Source organism: Zingiber officinale, chromosome 4B (assembly GCF_018446385.1).
Source record: "Zingiber officinale cultivar Zhangliang chromosome 4B, Zo_v1.1, whole genome shotgun sequence".
NCBI classification, from domain to species: domain Eukaryota; kingdom Viridiplantae; phylum Streptophyta; class Magnoliopsida; order Zingiberales; family Zingiberaceae; genus Zingiber; species Zingiber officinale.
In genome coordinates, this window is record NC_055993.1 from 115,135,022 (window position 1) to 115,157,219 (window position 22,198).

The 22,198-nt window shown below is 34.5% G+C and overlaps 1 protein-coding gene across 1 annotated transcript; it reads right to left on the minus strand.

The window, feature by feature from the left end:
* Positions 1-704: 704 nt before the first annotated feature.
* Positions 705-15,599, minus strand: LOC121976124 (annexin D5-like). Its single transcript, XM_042528129.1, has 6 exons — positions 15,115-15,599; positions 13,277-13,422; positions 7,634-7,852; positions 2,835-3,050; positions 2,654-2,743; positions 705-1,077 (listed from the first exon to the last, which is right to left on the minus strand). The coding sequence occupies exons 1-6, from the start codon at positions 15,188-15,190 to the stop codon at positions 874-876; spliced, it is 951 nt and encodes a 316-aa protein (XP_042384063.1). The 5' UTR covers positions 15,191-15,599; the 3' UTR covers positions 705-873.
* Between the last annotated feature and the right edge of the window lie 6,599 nt (positions 15,600-22,198).

Below are 22,198 nucleotides of genomic sequence, written 5' to 3' on the forward strand. Positions count from 1 at the left end.
CGTTCATAATGCATTCAGAAAACCAATAGAAAAACACACTTTGAACAAAAAAGTAATCCAATGATGCATGGTGATTTAATATGGTCTCAAGGTCCTCCCAAGGACCCCTTCTCCCTACTATAATCCTTAAGGTAGATCACTTCTCGAGAACACTTGTAATTTCCTTCTTCTCAGTAATCGAAGGTAGATAAACCTCTTACAATATCTTTTTAAAAGTAGAAAGTTTTAGTACAAAAGAGAGAGATATGAAAACACAATGAAAGCTTTTTACAATGAGTATTGGAGAGCAGAAGTGAGTTTTCAGTAGTCTTCCCATGTCTCCAACACCTTGTATATATAACCTTCTTCGTAAACTCCAAACTAGTGATCGTTCTATTTCACTCTAGAATATGAAACACTCAAGAAGCCTCTCTAATATTCAATGATAACCAATCATGGAGTGCCTCCGTCCTCAAGTACCCACCAACTAAAGATATAACAATATCTTAATTCCTTAGGGACGATTGTGAATGTGGAACAACTCCAAGAGACTGGAGTCTGTGTGTCGAACAAAGAGATCATTAAAGTTCAATCATTTACTTGCCAAACGAAGGAAGCCACCTCTCATAAACTCGCCTACATGCTACTTAGGAAAATCACAGAATGCTCAATGAAGGATAATTGGCATTCCTAATTATCACAAGTTTATACTTAAACAAAGCCAAAATACATATATCATTTTGACATACATGGAAATAAAATTGTATACATCTTTTGAATATCAAGTTTAATTGTGTTTAAGGAGTGTTCCCAGCTGAATCACAATTTTAAATGTCGTAACATATTTTAGGCCAAATAACTTTCACACGTTTTGCAGACTGACTCAGAAATCAACTAGGTGTGAGGGCCTAAAAGTGCAAGGAGAAAAGTCCGATAATGACCTGATGTCTCTGAATGTATGGCATCATGAAGGGGTTTCTTGTACTTCTTATGGTACTCGGCCTTTATGTATTGCATGTCCAATTCAGTTCTGGTAACCACAACCCTCACAAGTGTTTTGTCATCTGTACCTAAACCCTTCATTGCCTGGCGCAATACCTGAAAAATACCAATTCTAGATCAGCATCGCCATTCAAGAGACAGATTTCATTGTCATCAAAGAATAGATGGAGAGTAAAATATTGTCTTCAAAGAATCGATGATGGGTAAAATACCAAGATTGGTGATTCATCTATCTTCATTAAGTCACTTATAATTCCAACAAATGAAGTAATGTAACACATCCCAGTAACTTCAAAGTAAAGTTCAATTCAAACTAGTTCTACTCGGCAAAGTTGCATGTAGAAATTCTAATCGTAGCATCATCAAACACTGATGATACTAATCACCGTGCCTGATTCTAAAGTTATTTTCATTGTTCCACATGAACCAAGTTATTTTCATTGTTCCACTGGTTCATGTAATAAGATACAACAAAATGTCGAGACACTTCATGTCTAAATAATGGTAATGTTGGGTTTTGCAACCTATTGGGTCTAATAGGTCTAGCCAAGAATGTCGAGACTCCTCAAATTGGAAGCATAGTTGATATATAAACAATGCCTTAACCGCTAAGAAGGCATTCAAAAGTAGTTAGTCCGTAGGCAGGGACAAATATAGATGATATAGATAATGTGTATTAGGAACGACAAATTCCATTAGATCACTCCGGAGATATTTGTTGAGATCAGATCCAACAACAAGATTAGAATTACCTTCTCCGAGGTGCCCCCTAACTACCCACTACAAACTAGTCAATATATTACAAAGCGAATTAGATTATCTTATTTTCTTAATAAAATTAAGTTTTTCTTAGTGGGAGAGAATAATACAATGGAACATATTTTAGGGTTGTAAATATTTTGAGTTTTAAAATTTTCCAAGTTTGTTATACTTTACTTTCTATTAGAAACTAGTCGATCGGTCATTGCCTTTAGGAGTAGTTTATTCATTCTATAAAAGAGCATCTCCACCCTTCATGTAATTATGGTTTTAGTTGTCATAAAGTTTTCTCGCTTTATGAGAATTTTTAAATTTGTTTCCAGTGTCACATCGATAAATCTTAGTTTGATCCATTGAATAACAATTTCAACCTATTATTCATAACGTTAGGATTCACAAAAAAGGATCGAGGAAAATAACAATTCTATCAAAAGTAGTATTCTAGGTTCATCTTGTGACCAAATGTAGGAATGATTTTACCATTCATTAGACATGGACCAAGTGTTCTTGTGAATCAAACATAAACATGTTGTAAAAATTCTAGAATTATTTCAAAAACCTCAAATCACTCAAATGCACCAATTTCTCCATCAAAAATAAGACTAAACTCACTATATCCACCAAAACCTAATGGTAATTGTATATGAATCCCTTTCCTCTGAGTTTTCATTTCCAGTAAGTAGAATCAAGCTTGATGCCACACAGAAGTACCAATCCTTTATGGATGGTTTAAATGTGCTTTTGACAAGTTCACTAGAATTAGCACGAAAAACAAACTCCTAAAAGGTTACTTACTAGATTCATATTCAATCAATCCATGCATACCATGCAAGAATTGCACACTTCACAAACTATGAGAGGTGGGATCTTACTGATATCATGCTTTACAAGACCAAATTGAGAAAATCCGTACCTTGGCAAAATACTTAGCAGGATTCTCTGCACACCTGAGAATTGTCAGAAGAGCAAATTCAAAAGGTCCAGATGTTTCACTCTTCACGGCCTATATTTTAGAAAAGTTTTCTCAATAGCCCAATACGAAGAACATTAATAGAGAAAATGGGGTCAAAGCCAATGAAAAAAAAATGACAAACCTTCTTCAGCTTGTTCTTGTAGGTATGATCATAGCAAGCAGCAACAGCTGCCAATTGCGCCCTGCTGCGTTCACTAAAAATGCGGATGAAGGTCTTTTCATCTGTTCCCAACCGTTTCTCCCCAGCTTTGTATAGATCCTTTGCATCTTCTGATACCATATGAGGATCAACTTCATGTCCTTCATAGCGTACTTGTCCAACATATGCCAGCAGTAGCTACAGACAGAATAGCATTTTGAATTCAAAAGGACATGAAAGAAAAGTTCTATGTTTCTGCATTCTAGTTAAATACGAATCACTGAACATGATGATTAAAGTATAAAAGTATAATTCAATTTCGAGTTACAATATCGACAGCTAAAGAAAACATCTAAGAATAAGATTGTATTAGATATCATCCAAGTTTGTAGATGGAACTAGGAGAAACAACATAGCAAACATTGTTCTGGTTTTTGCAAGAACAGCTATGGTTAACATAGAGAAAGCATTTCTCTTTTGCAACAAAGTGTTTGTTCTTTTTCCCACAGTAAATGATCGAGGTCAGATTCTTTTCAAGAGATTTGAATGATAAAGTGAGGTGTGGAGAAAATCCATTCCATGGGAATTTTTTATTTATTTAAAAATGACATTTTTTAAAAAAAAATGCAATTGATTAGGTTTCTGAATTTCATTTGAAGGCGCACTCAAGGTTTGGTATTTACCAAAGGTTGCACCACGAGTTGGAATTACCAAAGGTCACACCTCAGTCCCAAAATAACTTGCATTTTAATTAAAAGAGAGCACCTCATATTTTAATGCAAATTTTAAAAATATTTTCATATCATTTTAATAGTCAAAATCACTGTGATTCTTGACAGTATGATGAATCAAATGGAGGTCTAAGTCATTTTGGCCATCAAGGTATTTGGGCAAAATACCTTGATGGTGTTTTGATGGTCAACATTAAAAAGCAAAGGTATGAATGCACCCTTGAAAGCATCATGCAATGGTATCCTATGGTCAAAATTAAAAAGTAGACTCCTGGAAGCTGCTGATATTGTCATCTAGACCATTGAAAGACTATCGAATTATTTTGTCCAAAACATTTTGATGCTTTCTGGCAATCAAAAACAAAAAGTAAGGGCGTGATTGAACTCTTGAGAGCATCATGAATGCAATGATGGTCTATGTTATCATTTGACTACTGAAAGACCATCAAGGTGTTTTGACCACAACAGCTTAATGACCATTTTAGTGGTCAAATCAAAGAGTATAAATAGATTCACAAGAGAACTATAAATGTAATGATGGTCCTATATCAGTATTTTCACAATTACAAAATTGTTAATGCATTCTTGTATAGACAAGTCACCAAGGTATTTTGACCAAGCCCCTCAAAAACCTTTCCAAGGTCAAGATGACAATATAAGAACTTCGAATGATGCTCACAAGAGTCGATTTGTAGATTTGGTTTTTGATTTTGACCACTAGAGCATCATCAAGATGTTTTGGCAAAAATAATTTTATACTTTAGTAGCTTTTGTTAAAATTTTCAAAGGACTTGTTTGTGATTTTTAGAAATGTTTGGATTTTTTGCAAAATTACAATTAAATAACCCAATCCCCATTTCTCTTCTCCCATGCATGAATTATTTCATTTTCTAGCAAACTCTAAATTCCTCTCGTCACACCACCACTATCATCACATGCTGCCATTACCCTCACACACCAATGTTGTTGCTACTGTCACACACTGTGCCGTTGCTCACATTGTTCCTTGCTACGCCATACCTCGACAATTCAGCCTTCCTTCACCATTTGGCATGTGTTGTTCCTTCTACGAGGCCTTCAAGGCCATCATCTCTTCAAGCTCTCCTCCATCCTCAAATGCATTATCCATGGGTTTAGTTGGCTATCACTGCCCAATTGTTATGGTGTGCTATGTTTCAACCAATTAACCAGCAAAGGGGTCACATGAGGAAGATTCCATGAGTAGAAGCACTTCTAATCTCCATTTTGGCTCTTGATTCGACTTCCTTCTTGATCTCCTTAGAAAAGATCATTAATCTCCATGTCAAATTCATCATTGGAACAGGTGCATTACTGTTATGGTTTGTCTCTATGATTGGGTTGCACAAAATTTCCTACATGTATAATATTGCAATTGCAACCAGTATCCCTTGGTGGCAAAGGAAGTTAGAGGTCTTGCCCGTTTTGATTGTTCACTACATGTTATTTGTTCATGGCTTGTCTTTGGACAGTTATTTTTGGTGTGCACGGAGAAAATTGAGGGCAATGTGATTGTAGACAAGGAAACTAGGAAATCCAAAGGATATGGGATCATTACTTACAAGCATATGGAATCCACTATAAGAGCATTGTAGAAAATGGCCGATATAACTAAATGGTGGCTTAGATTTTGGTTGGTTTATTCTTACACTACAAGTATCAGTCCAGCCAACATACATGGACCCATCTGATTCTATTGGAGGTATTTTTGAAGTTTGCCTTCATTGTAGCAAACATATTCGAGGGTATATTATGATCTACCAATAAAAGGAGAGTAGAGTTTCCTAAGGCGAACTGGTGTGATTTAAGTCTTTTGATCTAATGGGTTTCTTGCTTGTTTCATTTTATTTACGTTGTGCATGATTAGGTTTATGAAAGTAGATATAATTATAAAGTTGTTGGAAACAAAGTTATTTATGATCACATCCCTACTCTTATTACATGATAGCTTCTCCTATATTGCCTAATTTTTTATATTCTAGTTATTTTGTTTATTCCATATTGATACTCTCAGATTGGATTTCTGAGAAATAACTACAAACTAAAAGTGTGACAGAATAAGGTACAATGAATTAATAAAATAACGAATGCATTACTTGTATCAAAGAGCTTTGGCTCCACCCTCTGAAAGAGCTACTTGTCTAATTATAGTATAGAACTTCGGCTTTGCGCTTTGAAAGTATTACGCAACTACTTGTGGTATAGAACTTCGGTTCCATCCTCTAAGAGAGTTGTGTGACTACCTGTATAGCACTTTAGCTCTAGTACGTAGAAGTTGCCTGACCACCTATTTGAGTTACTAAAATAAATAAATTATTTATATTATAGAGTCATTGCTCTATGCTTAAGGACCCTTGGTCTTTTTGTGTGTTTGTAAGCTTTGACCATTTTACATAAGATATCTATCTCACCCCACCGGGTAGATTGCAAGTCATTCACCCCTTTCGATACATCTCTAGGTTCACCCTATATACACACACACGATACATTTATGTATTGAGTGGATTGCGAATCGTTCACACTAAGTATATTCGATACATCTTTATCGGATGCAGGTCATTCACCTTATAAATTCATATATGATTATGATGCATTTCGTTCTTGATAGATTGCAGGTCGTTCATCCATATATACAATGCATCTTTCATTAGACAGATTGAGGGTCTTCTACCCTATATATATATGTTTGATTCCCTAATAAATTAAAAAATAAATACTTGTAAGAGTGTAAAATAGAAAACATAAAAAATGATAAAATCATCTAAGAGGAACATAAAAGAGAAATTTGTGCTAAAAGATTAACGAGGTTTAATTGGTGGAAAATGATAATCTTGATTATTTTATTCATTAGATTTTTTTAAGAGATATTCTACATCATGCACTTGAAGGGGAGTCTTGTTCAACGGTAAACTTATTGCTATGTGACCTTATAGTCACAAGTTTGAGTTGTGGAAACAACCTCTTGTAATGTAGGATAATGTTGTATACAATAGACCCAATGTAGTCCAATCCTTTTCCGGGACTTTTCATTGGCAGGAGCTTCGCTGGGCTATCTTTTTTATACTACTTCATGCACTTCTTTCTTATACCCACTTTGTATGTTTATGCTCACTTATGGAGTTTTTGACCTCCAAATTATATCGTTGTGAAGAGTGTATAGCACTAGTAGAGTTTCTTCAGAAGTATACATATAGTAAGTTTTTGTCTATATTTTGCTTTGACACTCTTGCAGTTTACGTGCAACAATCAAAGTTAGTTTTACGACAAGCCTAACTCGTGCGAGACGTGACAACTTTTCCAATGGTCAAACTGACAATATGAAATCACCATTGTATTTGCACTGATTCCAAGAGTCCATTCATACCCTCACTAATGATTTTCATATGAATCCATCAAGGTGTTTTGGTCAAAGCACCATGATGGTCTTTCAATGATCAAAATGATAATACAAAACCATCATTGCAGTCTGATGGTCAAGGGCTCATTCATGCCCTAATTTTTTTTATTTTAACATTAGAAGATGACGAAGATATTTTGTGGCCAAACCACATTGATTGCCTTCTAGTGGTCAAAATGATTCATTAAGCTTTAAGCAATTGATTTGTGTTCTTATTAATTTTGACCATTGAAAAGTCATCAAAGTATTTTGAAAGTTGTCAGAAAATATGAAGGACACCCTTTTAATTAAAATGTTAGGCTATTTTGAGAGGTGCACCATTTGGTAAATATCAAACGTTGAGTGTGCCCTTTGCTAAAATGTCAGTTAAAAAAAAAAATGCTTCAAAAATTAGTATCTTACTTTCCCTTCATCTAATATCTGTCACCACCATCCTTCATTGTCTATGGCATCTCATAAAATAAAAGAACACGATGAAATAGGAAACTGATGCTTAAGTTTAATTAAATAGCTTACTTTTAACACAGCACAACATAAAATAAATCCAGTATATCCAGAGAGTAAAAGGATATCATCATTTCAGTATTACAATGTACAAAAGAAAAGGAAAACTTAATCATGAGATCAAGAAATACCTTTTGGTGATCGCCAGAGGTGCAATAATGAATATCATGTTCTAGATAAACACCAAATTTGGCATAGTATATCTGTCTGATTGTTTGTATCTGCGAAGGTGTTCGAGAACATATTATTTCAGTGGCTGCATTTAGATCTACCATATCCCCACTGAGAACTTGCTTCAGAGCAGTTGCATCCCTTCCAGCTGGATCAAGAATCCAAAGAAGCATTGCTTTCTGAAATGGAAGACATTAATCATTGCTAGATGTTGACAAACTACTCCTATACATGCCAAATCTATCTACGTTGAGTAATTTCACTTCACCAAGGGACAAAATAAAGTAGAGCCTTTTGTAGTAGTTGCCAACTTAGCCCACGTAGAGAGACACTCTACAATAAGAGATTTATGAAATAAAGTGGAGTTGTAACGTGTAGAAACAATTTCAACATTGGTTTTGACCAGCATAAAATTGTGTTTATGTAGGAGTATATATTTTTGGCACATGGAGAATAATTTGAGAGAGAATACCAGCACAAGAGAAATATGAAAGTAGTATAAATCTGGAGTAGGTTGTCATATATAAAAGAGATAAAAGAGAATTACCAGAATTGACCGGATCAAATCATCAAATCAAATCAAATTAGTTTTAGGATTACTCTAATAATTCTGTTATAATTATTAGAATAATTCTCAAAATAATTTTTAGAATTATTCTGTTATTTATTAATTGGTTAATTGACCGAGTACTTGTTTAAACCCTATATATTGTATTGTCTTGAGGGCAAATATCAAAAAAAATAATAAGATTAATTATTACTCTCCTATTTTATCTTCTTTCTATTCTTCTTTTAACATGGTATCAGAGCCATGATCCTTCGTTCCTTCTCTTTCTCTTAATTCTCCCTCACAAATCCTCTTCCCTTCCTTTTTCTGCCACCGCCCAAGACAAAAGAGGAGTTTCTTTTTTTGAAACCGCAAAACAAGACGACAAAAAGGGCTTCTCCTTTTGGGCTACCGCCGCTGTCCACCGAACACCGACCAAACCTCGACGTCAACAACAAGTGGTTGCTCCAGCCAAGACTTCTATTTCCTCCAAGGGGAGTTTCTCCAGGCAAAAGGCCCCCTTTCCGGCGATCCAGTCTCTCTACAAGATAAGTTATTTTACTTTAGATGTCAAATACTCAACACTATCAAGGAGGCCAAAAACAAAATTCAGTCCGATGTCAAATTTGTCGCATCATTGGCCATACTGGAAATCTATGCCCTAAAAGATTTGATTACTCTCGGGTAAAATGTCAAATTTGTCACATCATTGGTCATCCTGGAAATCTATGCCCTCAAAGATTTGCCTCAAATTTCATTGGTGGTTCTACAGTCTCAAGACAACCGTCTATTTCACAAGCATATCCTAAAGCTCTCTCATCTGTGCCTACTTGCGGTAAAACCCCAGAGTTTTCATCTACTGATTAGTATATTGACACTGGAGCAACTCATCATGTCACATCGGATTATAATATCCTTACAGACGTAATGTCATATTATGGCTCAGAAACGGTTCAAGTAGGCGATGGCTCAGGTTTGCAAATTGCTAATCTTGGAAACACATATATTCATTTATCTAATCGAACTTTTCACATGCGCAATATCTTTCATGTTCCATCTATCACTAAAAATTTACTTTCTACCCGTCAGTTTTGTCTTGATAACAATGTCATTTTTGAGTTTCATCATAATCATTATCTTATAAAAGATAAAGGAACAAATGCTATTGTGTTTCATGGGAGAATCAAAAATGGCCTCTACTATCTTCAAAGTTTTTCAATCAAAGCTTTTGTTGGTGAACGCACAAATAAACCAGCTTGGCATGCTCGATTTGGTCATCCTTCTCTTCATATTGTCTAGTCAATCATCAATAGGTATGGTTTACCTACTTCCATTACCTCCTCTCCATCTCATTCATGTAGGGCATGCATGAAATCTAAAAGTCATAAGCTACATTTCTATTCATCCAATTATGTTTCTAATTTCCCACTTGAATTAATTCATTCTGATGTTTGGGGCCCTGCACCTGTTTTATCTAACCAAGGTTTCCAATATTATGTTACCTTTATTGATCATTTTAGTAAATATACTTGGCTTTATCCTATGAAAAGAAAATCTGATTTATTGGATATATTCTGTAAATTTCAAAATCAAGTTGAACGATATTTTAATCGTAAAATACTTCTTTTCATTATGATTGGGGAGGTGAATATCAAGCTCTCCATCGTCATCTTGTCTCTTGTGGAATTGTTCATCGAGTCTCTTGTCCTCACACTCCAGAACAAAATGGCTCTGCTGAGAGAAAACATAGACATATAGTCGAAACTGCCTTAGCTCTTCTTCATCATGCATCAGTTCCACGTAAATTTTGGGATGAAGCTGTTACCACTGCTGTATATCTCATAAATCGACTCCCTACTCCATTGCTCAATCATAAATGTCCTTTTGAAACACTTTATAATCAAACTCCTAATTACACTTTCCTTCGAATTTTTGGTTGCGCATGTTATCCATGGTTACGCCCCTACTCTAAACACAAACTTGACTCTCGTTCACTACAATGTGTTTTCCTTGGTTATAGTAATTTGCACCATGGTTATCGTTGCTTACATATACCAACAGGTCGAATTTATATTTCACGACATGTTACTTTTGATGAGACTCTATTTCCTTTTTCAGTATCTTCTTCGATCTCTCCTCCAGATACAGGTGGCACCTTCTTAATACCACCTAATATTGTCAGAAATGATGGCATCCTAGGTCCTGCTCCGCTCTCTAATAACTCCCCTATACTATCAGAATCACCTCAGGATGCTGCTCCAATCTTGGAAGCCTCGTCGGTCGAAGATAATATGCTCTCTAGTTCTGAATCCTCGGATAATGCAAGTCCGTCATCTACATCACCATGTCAGCCTACTTCCTCATCACCATCAACAAGTGATTCAGATGATAATGCTCCTCGTCGCATGCTTCCCATTAATGACATTTATGAACGTTGCCCACCAAATGCGACTCGATATCCTCTTCCACAGGCTCTAATGGTTTCTTCAAAATCTATTGAACCAACTTGTTTTATGTAGGAAGTCAAGGATCTAATTTGGCGTGGTGTAATGGCTACATAATTTGATGCACTTCTTCGCAATGGAACATGGAGTCTAGTTCCACGCACTTCCTCGATGAATGTTGTGGGCTCTAAATGGGTATTCCATCTTAAGTATCGGTGATGGCTCTCTTGAACGATCAAAGCTCGACTTGTAGCCAAAGGTTTTATTCAACAACCGGTATTGACTTGAATGACACTTTTAGTCCGGTCATCAAGATTACATCGTCGACTATTATTATCGATAACTGTTAGTTCCAATTGGCTGTCGCCAATTGGACATCTCAAATGCGTTTCTCCATGGTCATCTTGAGGAAACTGTATTTATGGAGCAACCACCTGGTTCATTCATCCACAATTTCCATCTCATGTTTGCCAACTTAAGAAATCCTTATATGGTCTTCGACAAGCTCCTCGTGCATGGTTTCATCGACTATCCAATTGGTTGCAATCTCAAGGATTTTCTGGATCAAAGACTGACTCGTCTCTATTTCACAAATATAATGATGGGTCTATGATATTTTTTCTTATTTATGTGGATGACATCCTGATAACTGGTAATGATCACAAGGGCATCATAACTTTATTAAGTCTTCTCAATCAAGATTTCCTACCCGAGATTTGGGCATTGCTCTTTTTTTTCTTGGTATTGAGCTTATTCCACATGAGGATGGCTATCTTCTCTCTCAGAGCAAATACATTACTGGACTTCTTCAAAGAGCCAAAATGGATGGAGCACGTCCGGTCTCTACACCAATTGCTATAAACAACTCTCCATCTTCATCCTCTCCTGCTCTGTCCGATCCACAGATTTATCGAAGCATTGTTGGAGCCTTACAATATGTCACTATCACACGCCCTGATATTACTTTTGCAGTAAATCGTGCTTGTCAATTCATGCATGCTCCAACTGAACAAAATTGGGATAATGTAAAAAGAATACTTCGCTATCTCAAAGGTACTATTCTACATGGTTTTCTTTTATATCGTCAATCGTCTCGAGATTTACATGCCTATAGTGATGCGGATTGGGCAAGTTCTCCTGAAGATAGACGCTCTACTAGTGGATATGCAATATTTCTTGGACGAAATCTTATCTCATGGAATTCGAAGAAGCAACCTACGGTATCTCGTTCAAGTACTGAGGCAGAATATAAAGCTATAGCAAATACAACGTCTGAAATTATTTGGCTTCAATCACTTCTCTCTGAACTTCATCTTGCATTAAATATTGCACCAAAAATTTGGTACGACAATATTGGAGCAACATATCTCACAGCAAATCCAATCTTTCATGCTCGTACAAAACATGTGGAGATTGATTTTCATTTTGCTCGTGAACGTGTGGCAACTCAACAATTATCCGTCTCTTATATCTCTGCTGAGGATCAAATTGCTGATATCTTTACTAAGCCAGTATCCAGACAACGTTTCAACAAGTTAGCAAGGAAACTCAACGTCAAAGATCTCCCGTTAAGTTTGTCGGGGGGTAAAATAGATAAAAGAGAATTACCAGAATTGACCGGATCAAATCATCAAATCAAATCAAATTAGTTTTAGGATTACTCTAATAATTCTGTTATAATTATTAGAATAATTCTCAGAATAATTTTTAGAATTATTCTGTTATTTATTAATTGGTTAATTGACCGAGTACTTGTTTAAACCCTATATATTGTATTGTCTTGAGGGCAAATATCAAAAAAAATAATAAGATTAATTATTACTCTCCTATTTTATCTTCTTTCTATTCTTCTTTTAACAATATATTCATTACAGAGTGGATGAAAATAGTGAGGAGAGTAATTTGAGAGGGAATACCAATAGACATGAGAAAAATATTGAAATAGAGTATAAAGTTGGAGTAGGCTGCTGAAAGAGTGGATGGAAATAGGTAAGGAACAAGATGAGGAAGCATAGAATAGAAGCTTGATATTACAAATATTGTATAATAAGATGATTTTGCATGTGATTGGATGGGCAGGAACCTAAAGGCAATATAAGCATTAACAACACCGTATGAGGAGGGTTGGAGTGATCCTCAAGGCAGAGAATTCAGACAAGGTGCGACTCCTAGCAGCCTTCTAAAACGCAAGGGGCAAAAATGAATCAAAATACATACTTTAAGTAGGAAAAGTGTATCTAATCTACGGGTGTAACTTGTCTTAGATGAATTAAATATGCACTCTCAATGATGGGCATCTTTTGGAGAAATTGGCTAGATTCGTCATTAAAGTTTTTAACTAAGTTTGCCTACTGAGAAGAAATTTCAAGATGGATGACCTCTCATGAAGCTCCTCACCTTGGAGGGATATTCCATCGTGGGACAAATCTACAAGGCAGAAAATGTGGGATGTTGGTTGAAACAACAATATTTATATGTTGCCAAACATGGTATGGTGTGTTACACAAGCAAAATCCATTTTAAATTCCGAAGCTTAGCAACTCTGCAAAATTATCATCTTGAATTTCCTCGCATTCATAAAACATATGTTCAATAAGAATATTGTTACATGCCTTAAAGTGCCCGCTGAGTTCTGATGATAACCGATTAGTAAGCTCATCAGAATACATGATTCTGTACTCCTGCTGAATAAGTGCACGCTGGGTTGCATCACGATGAGCAAGAATATTTATAACAGCAGCAGAATCACAACCAAATCCTGTATGATCATTAAGGCATACACTCAAGTAAGTATAATGCACAAAACTGTACGACAGAACTAAAGTCAGAAATGCTTGGGCTTTCCATTCAGATAATGTTGGAACGTTTGGTATAATAAAAAAAATCTCAAGCACTTAAAATAAGGATTACAAACAGGAAATAATTTTACTTAAATGTAATTTATTGACCTTCAATTCAAAAGCAAAAGGAACCAAAGAGGCTAGCTAACTATGGCAATAAAAAAAACATAATCCTCAAACTTTCCCATTGCATTCAAGGGATTAAATCAATTATTAAATCATCGAAGTAGCAGCCACCTGCTTATTAATGTATAACTAACAAAAATATACATATCAATAAGCACATAGGGATGCATAAAAGAAATTGAAATTTTCTCTAAATTCTAAAAAATTAAAAAATAATAATTTCACAACTTGGCAATTGCAATTTTCAAAGGAGAAATTTACCCAGAAATAAAACATTATAAAAAGTATAGTTTCATTATAGATTATTGAAGCTAAGTCTCATGCACAGTTTGTGTTAGTTATTTGATGAAACAAATGGCACAAGGTTCTAAGCATATTATGATTAAGCCTTTATGTTCTCATTCACTTCTATAACAACATGTTGAAGTCTAAGTTTCAATCAGTAGATTTAATTTTATTGAAGTGAAATTCACTAAGGGCCTTTCAGAAAGAATTTCAGAGAGTTGGGGAAACCTATCAGGAAAGATGTGAATCATTGAGGGGTTACGTCAGCCCTTAGTGAAGATGCATAAAGGAGCAGTGATGATGAGGTCTTTAGCAAGATTATACTCAGTGATATTTCAATCTTCACTGAGGATAGCACTTCTGCCCAGTGAAGGTTTCCATCGCACTCTTTGCATCAACCACAGTCAAGTGTTAATTTTGATTCTCATTCTCATAAAATTAGGACAAGTAAAAAAACATTATTTTTTCTTAAGTCCTACAAGGACCAAAACACTCAATTACTCGCCATAATTTGGATGCCACTATCTGAGAACATGCTATTGGAGATTCAAGTCAGAGAAAAATGATGGCTAAGGATCAACTTTGCATCCTCATCGTGTCACGGACTCCCTCTGGCTCATTTTCATCTCGGGTGAAATTGATGGAGCAACACATAGTGACATTAGAAGACGAGTTGCCCACCAGTGACCACCTTATGAAAATCATTCGGAGAAGCATTAAGAGGCTTTTGAGGATCATCTTTCAAACTTCGAAGAAGAATAATGGAGGAATTAAATGAGGCATAAGTTTTGGAGCACCAGATGTATGCACCAAATGATTAGTTCATGCCAGCCATTTCCTTAGCATTTCGCATACTGATTATCTGAGCGACTAGTGGCATTCATCATACCACCCCTTGTTATACAAGTTTCGAGCATCCTCTAGTTCATACGACAGCCTATCTGTCGATCTCCAGTTTACATGCTAAATAAGCCTACCGTGCCACATTTGCAAAGCATTCGCTTGATTTGAACATTGTATGGCAAAAACAAAGGTAAGCACTGACCACCAGCAAAAAAAAAAAAATCACTCAAAAGATCGCATTTAAAGTAAGAACTCTACTGAAATGAAAAGGGAAGATCCGAACAAATGGCGTGGACGGGAGGAGACGATTGCAGGCATGAGAATATCAAAGTTAGGGCAAAACATGATAGGATTACCTTTGAAGGCTTTGTGGAGATCGATGGCGTCTCGGCGAGGGTCAGCGAGGAAGGGGGGAAGGGCCAGCGTCGACATGATCGCTTTTCCAGGTATCGCCTCTTCTTCGCGTCTCCGATGGGATGCGGAAGAAGGCAAGGACGAGACATTTTTAGGCGGTTGCTGATCACCAACCACACCAACCGGTCAATATTGAGGAAGGACGCGTCCAAATGGCAGGAGGCCCGGAGTCGTCGCCTGCTCAGTACTCCTCTTCCTCGTCCTCTTCCTCTTCCTCTTCCTCTTCCTCTTCATCCTCCTCGACGTCGACGAGTCAAATTCGAATTTTATTCGAACTTGCATGGTTAAAAAAAGAGATCGGAGAAGTGCTAGCTGAAGGATTCAACAGAATCTTCCAGTCCTTGATTTCCTCAAGAACAAAGATTGGATAAGCTGTTATTTTGGGGGCAAAAACCCCGAAGCAGGCGCACACTCTGAAACTCCGAAGCAGGCGCCTCGGCTTATGCTGCAATTTAAGCTCATTAAAAATATTTATTATTGATCAAATAAATATTATCGAATATTTTTTTAAAAAAAAATTAACAACCATTTGTTTCGCGTGTAATTGTTTAAAAATTTATTAGTGCTTTTTTGCACTTGAATATTATTTATCGACCATAGATTACCAACTAAAATAAGGGATTATCGGCTATTTATTTTGACCGATAATCATTCTTTTTTCTCTCTCATGGTGACATAAGTCGACCGCCAAATTCAAAATTTTAATAACCAGATAGCCACGTTTCAGAAAAGACATCAGAACATTTTTAATTAACAATAAGTCCACCTCCAACTCAGAAATCCAAAATAACAAGATGAATGATGCTGAATTAATTTGGCATATTTTCAGATACTTGGTCTCTCCATGTAGTTAGTTACTTGGGTTGTTTTGAATTGCTTCGAACAAATATAAGCCATTTTAGCTTTGAGGAATCTCTTTGGACAATTAAATGGTGATCTTTAGTCAAAGTTGTTGGAAAATTGGTTTTGAAATAAAACTGAGAATCAAATTAGTAAACAAATTAAAATAATTCAATGTGATGAAGGAGAAAAATATAATGGTCGATTTGATGAATTTTACGTGGAATGTAACATTATTCATCAAACTATAGCACCATATTCTTCTCAATCAAATAATATTATCGAGCGTAAGAACCAAGCTTTAAAAAAATGATTGATATGTTGATAAGTTTGAGTTTATTCCATGATTTTGTGGGAGAAATTATTCTATCAGCAAATCATATTCTTAATAAAATCCTAAACAAAAGGAAAGATAAAACTCATGAGTGGAAGAGTTATAAGTCTTTCTATAAATATTTTAAAATATGGAGGTGTTTAGCTAAAGTGGAAATACCTAAGTCAAAACAAAGCAAAGCAAGATAAAATTAGGGGTGTAAACGAGTCAAGTTGCTCGCGAGCTATTCAGGTCTCAATTTGAAAAAAAAAAAAAAATTTGTTCGAGTTCATTTGATTAAGCTAACGATCCAAGATCAAGTCTAATTTTGAGCTCAAAAACATTACCGAGTCGAGCTCGAGCTTAATAGTATTTGATTTATGAACTCACGAACATGTTCGTTTAGAAGCTTGCGAATGTATTCATTAAGAGACTCGCAAACATGTTCATTATGAGACTCGTTTATTTTAAACAAGCTCGTTTAACTTTTAAATAAGCTATTTTCGAATCGAACTCAAGTTGTTCGCAAACTATTTAATTTCATTATGAACTGAGCATGAACTTAAGAATTAAAGCTCAAATCAAATTCGAACCTAGCTCGAGCTTAGGGAAAAATGAACTGAGCTGAGCTCGAGCCTCTTACTATGCAGTTCAGGTCAATTCGATTACACCCCTAGATAAGACTAAAGATAATCGATTGCATTTTTATTAGATATACCAATAATAGTAGTGTATATCATTTTTTTAGTGAACCAACCAGTAATTCCTGATAAACATATTGGAACAAATCAAGGAATACTATATTTTTTGAAAATATCTTTTCTTACACAGAAAGAAAGAAGAAATTTAAAATAAAATAACTCATGAAATTCTGAATATGAATAATCTCAAAAATAATAAAGAACGGAGAGACAATAAGAAGGTAAAAATACTAAAATATTTTGATCTTGATTTTATGACTTATGTTTGAAAATGAATCAAGGATAATATAGGATATGACTAAAAGTGCTTGTAAAGAGTTGCAGCAAGAATAAGATCAAAACACGAAAACATAACATATGATTTTTACTTAGGTCACAACCTTCAACTACTACTCCAAAGTCTACAATCATGGATCGCTTACGAGTGGACAATTCATTAAATATCTCTTTTTCAAAAAAAAAAAAAAAACTTTTCAAAGGAGGAGATAGGCCTCTTACAAATGATAAGGTATAGTAACAAATTTACTGCTCCTTTTAGAATTTAAAGTACGAATGAAAACAAAGAACTAAATTTACCAACAACGTTGAGATCAAAATTATGTGTGGGTTGTCTCAGGCACAGTTTGTAGGGTCGTAATCCTACGTAAGATCAATTTGGAGTCTGAATTTGTTTGATCGGGATCAAATCGTAGAATAGTACGATCCCACCAAATCTTTAAAATTTAGTCTAGTATTTGATACGATGATCAAATTGATCGATTAAATCAATTTGATATTTGACTAAAATTAAACGAATAAATTAAGTCAAATTAATAAAATAATATTATTATTAATGATATTAATGGTAATAATAGGTTGAAAATATATATATAATAAATCAATTAATATTATATATATATATATATATATATATATATATATATATATATATATATATATGTATGTGAGAGAGAGAGAGAGAGAGAGAGAGATAATTTTAATAATTCCATTAGGGTTTGAACTATTTAAATTATCTTATTTAATTTAGGAGTTAATTGAATCAAATAATCAAAATTTCAATTAAAAAATCTAAAGTGATTATGCCGTTTCATCTCCTCTCACCACTGTGTTGTTTCCTCTCTTCTCACCTGTGTGAGGCTGAGGCACTCTCCTCTCACATATGCTCACCACATGCGCATTGTTGCTCCCCTTATGGCCTCACCCGTTTGCTCATGCATCCATGTCACTACTATTGCCAATCGTCGACCAACGCCTTCCCCTCTTCTTCCAAGCGCTCACCACCGTTGCTTCCCTCATGGCCTAACCGAGCGCTCGCACATCAATGTCACTGCCATTGTCAGTTGTAGACCGACGCCTTCCCCTCTTTGCTCTCCTCCACGATGTCGGCGTTGCCTCCTCGCGTCCCCTTCGTTGTAGCTGCCCGTCGAGATGCTAACGAGGACACTTGGTTGATTGGATATCAAGATCTTAGTTCAATAAGATAACAAAATTATGAAAGTTCGTATTGGATTAGTTCCCCTCTCATTCTTAGGATGAAAATGTGTTGCCTACAACATATAGTAAAGTTAAGTTAAAAACTTTTAATGACTCATATATTTGGAAAAGTGGAGTATCATCAATATAAGTGTGGAGATTAGATACTTCAATGAAAATACTTATGAATCCAAGATGTTTTTCATGTCCAAAATGAACATAACAGTAAAATTATAAAGATGTGAGAAAGGTTATTGTGTAGTAGGTACTATTGTCTTGATTTGCATAAATGGTTGAGTAATTCAAGATATCATATTCACTAAACAATCTAGTAAATCCAATGGTATTTTACTATGGAAGGTTCAAAGTCACAAGGATTCTCTCTTGATGCAATAATATAATCTTTCGATTGAACTCTCCATGTCATATATATGTATATATTAATTTTCATTTATGTGATTGATTGTTAGAAAATTAGTTTTGAACCAATATATTTCTGAAAATGGTTCAAGTGAGTTCCATATAAATCTAAAAATTGATTAGAAAATTAAAATCTACCATTTGAGCAGATAATTTTAGAATATTTAAATTCTCAAAACTAATTTTGAGCGAATTAGGAATTAATTATTTATTAAAGTAAGCTAGCTCATGATGGAAAGGGACACAAGATTGTTCCATGATAAAAAAAAAAAAAAAAACCTTCCTTATATTATATTTTCTCTTGTTGGAATTTAATGGGTTCAATCTAACCCATGCTTGGATCTTATGAGGGTGGTGCATAGAGAGCTTTAGGGTGCACTTTACACGTATGCATTATTGTGAGGAGCTTTAGGAGCCTTTCTTATTGCATAAATTGGCTCTCGAATTAGCTAGGTATGGATTGGTGACATGACATGATCTGGAAATTAGGTGGGCTCATTGTGGATCAGTGACCTGGCTAATCTGGATCATCATATGAAGATGGATGAATACAGCTCATCTAGATGAGAGGACATAAATGACCCTTCGGATGACCCAATCTGAGTTAATGAATTCAAAATATAAAACTCAAATGTATCTAGATGAAGGAACAAAGTGTTCCTTCAGACGGGACTCGATATGAGTCGGTAATTTTGAAATGAATAAATTAGATGAACTCAAGTGAAGGGACAATGTATTCTTTGAAAAGGGATACGATTTGGATCATCCAATTCAAGTTGGACAGATTATATCTGATTAAACCAAGAGATTCCTCTAATCCTTTACATAGTATAAATAAGACCCCTCTGCCAATTCATTCATTCTAATCAGAATAAAATCATAGCATTCTATACTTGCATTCTGGAAAATTTGAGAAGCTTGTTCAATTCAGAGGTCTTGTAATTTACAGTGTTGTTATTGCATGAGCACTATGTGTAAAGTAAATTTATTTTAAAGAGATAGAGTTCAACTCTAACTTCAACTTCACTTCAACTATCATTCTGTCCATTCTTAGATTGTACCACAATTCACCAACTCCAACAAATGTGACATATTCATGTTTATAAAGACCTTTCTTCCATTCTTTACCTTCTGTTTCCTCATTTGTTACTTACTCGATGGCATGCCTTTCCAAGTTCTTTGTGCCCTGAAGTGGACGGGCTTCATCCTTTAATATTTAGACAAATGGTTAGATTATATGTGTATTTGATATTTGCATTAAATATAATTGTGCAGAAAATTGACAGGACATTCATGAAGCTTATGACTCTATGACTGTGGAGAGTGGATTATGAGTTAGCATCTCCAAGATGAGAAACTCAATGGCTTGGAGATCTAATATATCTAAGAGAAAGATATATGAGACATCCGAGAGATCGCAAGATGAGAAGCTCATGGAGGTTCACTTGGCATAACCAAGTTTGTTGAGCTCAGGTCCATTGGAGATAAAAAAAAAAATTTGAGATGGAACATCTAAGAGATCGTAGAAAGAGAAATATCAAGGTACATTGTTGATAAAAAATATGACACCTAAAACGAGTGATGTTGACACCTAATGAATTTTAAATACTAATATTTTTATTAAAATCAAAATTTTAAATTATCAAAACTTTTGAAGACACCATGCAGTGATATTGAACGATGATTAGCTTTTTTAAATACTGAAATTGAATTATCTGATGGAAAATTTATAATAATCTCCCATTAGCTAGCTATATGGTTGTGTTGGTGAAATTTGACACTTAATTTCTCGTGTTATTATATTGATTGAGTTTTTAGATAATAATCGTATTGTTTCATAGAAACAAATTAAACACCCTTGAATATCATATACAAGTGTATAACATTATAATGTTTTTCTTAAAAAATAAATATATGGAAGTGTATAACAATAAATTAAATAGAGAGTAGCTAAACATAAACATAATTAAGGATATAGTAGCGGATCAATGATATAGAAGGATCTATATAACTTATTTTATTTAGTGGGATAAAGACTTAATTATTATTGTTGTTGTTATAATTACTTATATACAAGCTAAGTGTGCTAATGATATATTTAATTAAGACTAAGTAATTCTTTCTACATGGAGGATTGAAAACCACACTGTAGTCCTAACTAACACTAATTTCATTCATTTAAATTATTGCAAACATTTACATTAATCAAAACAGCCATAACACATATTGAAACCCTAACTAAAACTTATTTTGATTATAGATTTCCTTTTATATTTACAAATTAAACTGACTTTTATTTCCCTTTTTCATTTCCAAAGTTTTTATAGTGGAAATTTTGAAGGAAGCCAAATTGTGCTGAAAATATATCTTTTAGTTTTTTTTATATTTTTTAAATTATTATTTAAAAAAAAACAAAAGCTAATAAGAGAGATCTAGACAAGTTTCCTTGAATCGATCGCATGTAATGTAGAGCTAAATGGACTCAAGAAAAAAAATGATTCTTTGCTAGAAGCGTTTTATGTAGGCATTCACTAGATCTCTACATCTTTCAATATGGCTCGATGCATCTAGAGCTTCTTGAATTAATATGGATACATTTAAAAATAAAATTATTGTAACCTTATCAAAGGTCACCATCTAATCGTCTCTAATTTAAATAGTTGAGGTGAGACATTCTTTAATTTAAATACTTGTTGTATTTATTTTATGCAAAATTCTTACTTCAACTTAAAGGAACTAATAATTTTGAATGTTTTGAAAGCCTAAATCACACTCATAAATATTTAAATTTGTATAAATAAATATATAAAATGTGTATAAATGTTAAAAGTTTTAATGATATTAAAGTACTTTGTCATAAAATTGCAATGTTAAAGTGATGAGAGTTCATGTAAGTAGTTGTTGATGCTTAAGTGTCATAAATTCATGACGTACCCTAAGTATTACATATTGCTATTTCATGTCACTAATGTCATAAATTCATAACACTAAAGCGTAATTGATTTAACCATGCTAACGGAGTGCTTAAATTTATGATGCTTGTTAGGATACGTTTAAAGCTAGAGGGGAGGAGGGTTGAATAGCTTCGTTTGCTTCTTTAATGATGACTTGCAGCGAAAACAAGGGAAATTTTCACAATGTTAACAATTCGATTTACTTGATCTACACCTACTTGAGGTGATTAATCCAAGGATCCACACCGTGCACATAGCTCAACTATGAACACACTCATTCTCAAAAATTTTACAAAGACGGAGAAGTCTCATACAATCTCGAACA

What these genes read in the sequence shown, in the direction of transcription:
- LOC121976124 (XM_042528129.1), bottom strand. Translation starts at nt 15,190, where the DNA reads ATGTCGACGCTGGCCCTTCCCCCCTTCCTCGCTGACCCTCGCCGAGAC. An exon ending in AACTCAGCGGGCACTTTAAG is followed by an intron (nt 7,853 to 13,276) that starts GCATGTAACAAT and finishes CTTCCATTTCAG; the next exon opens with AAAGCAATGCTTCTTTGGAT. An exon ending in CCTCTGGCGATCACCAAAAG is followed by an intron (nt 3,051 to 7,633) that starts GTATTTCTTGAT and finishes TTCTGTCTGTAG; the next exon opens with CTACTGCTGGCATATGTTGG.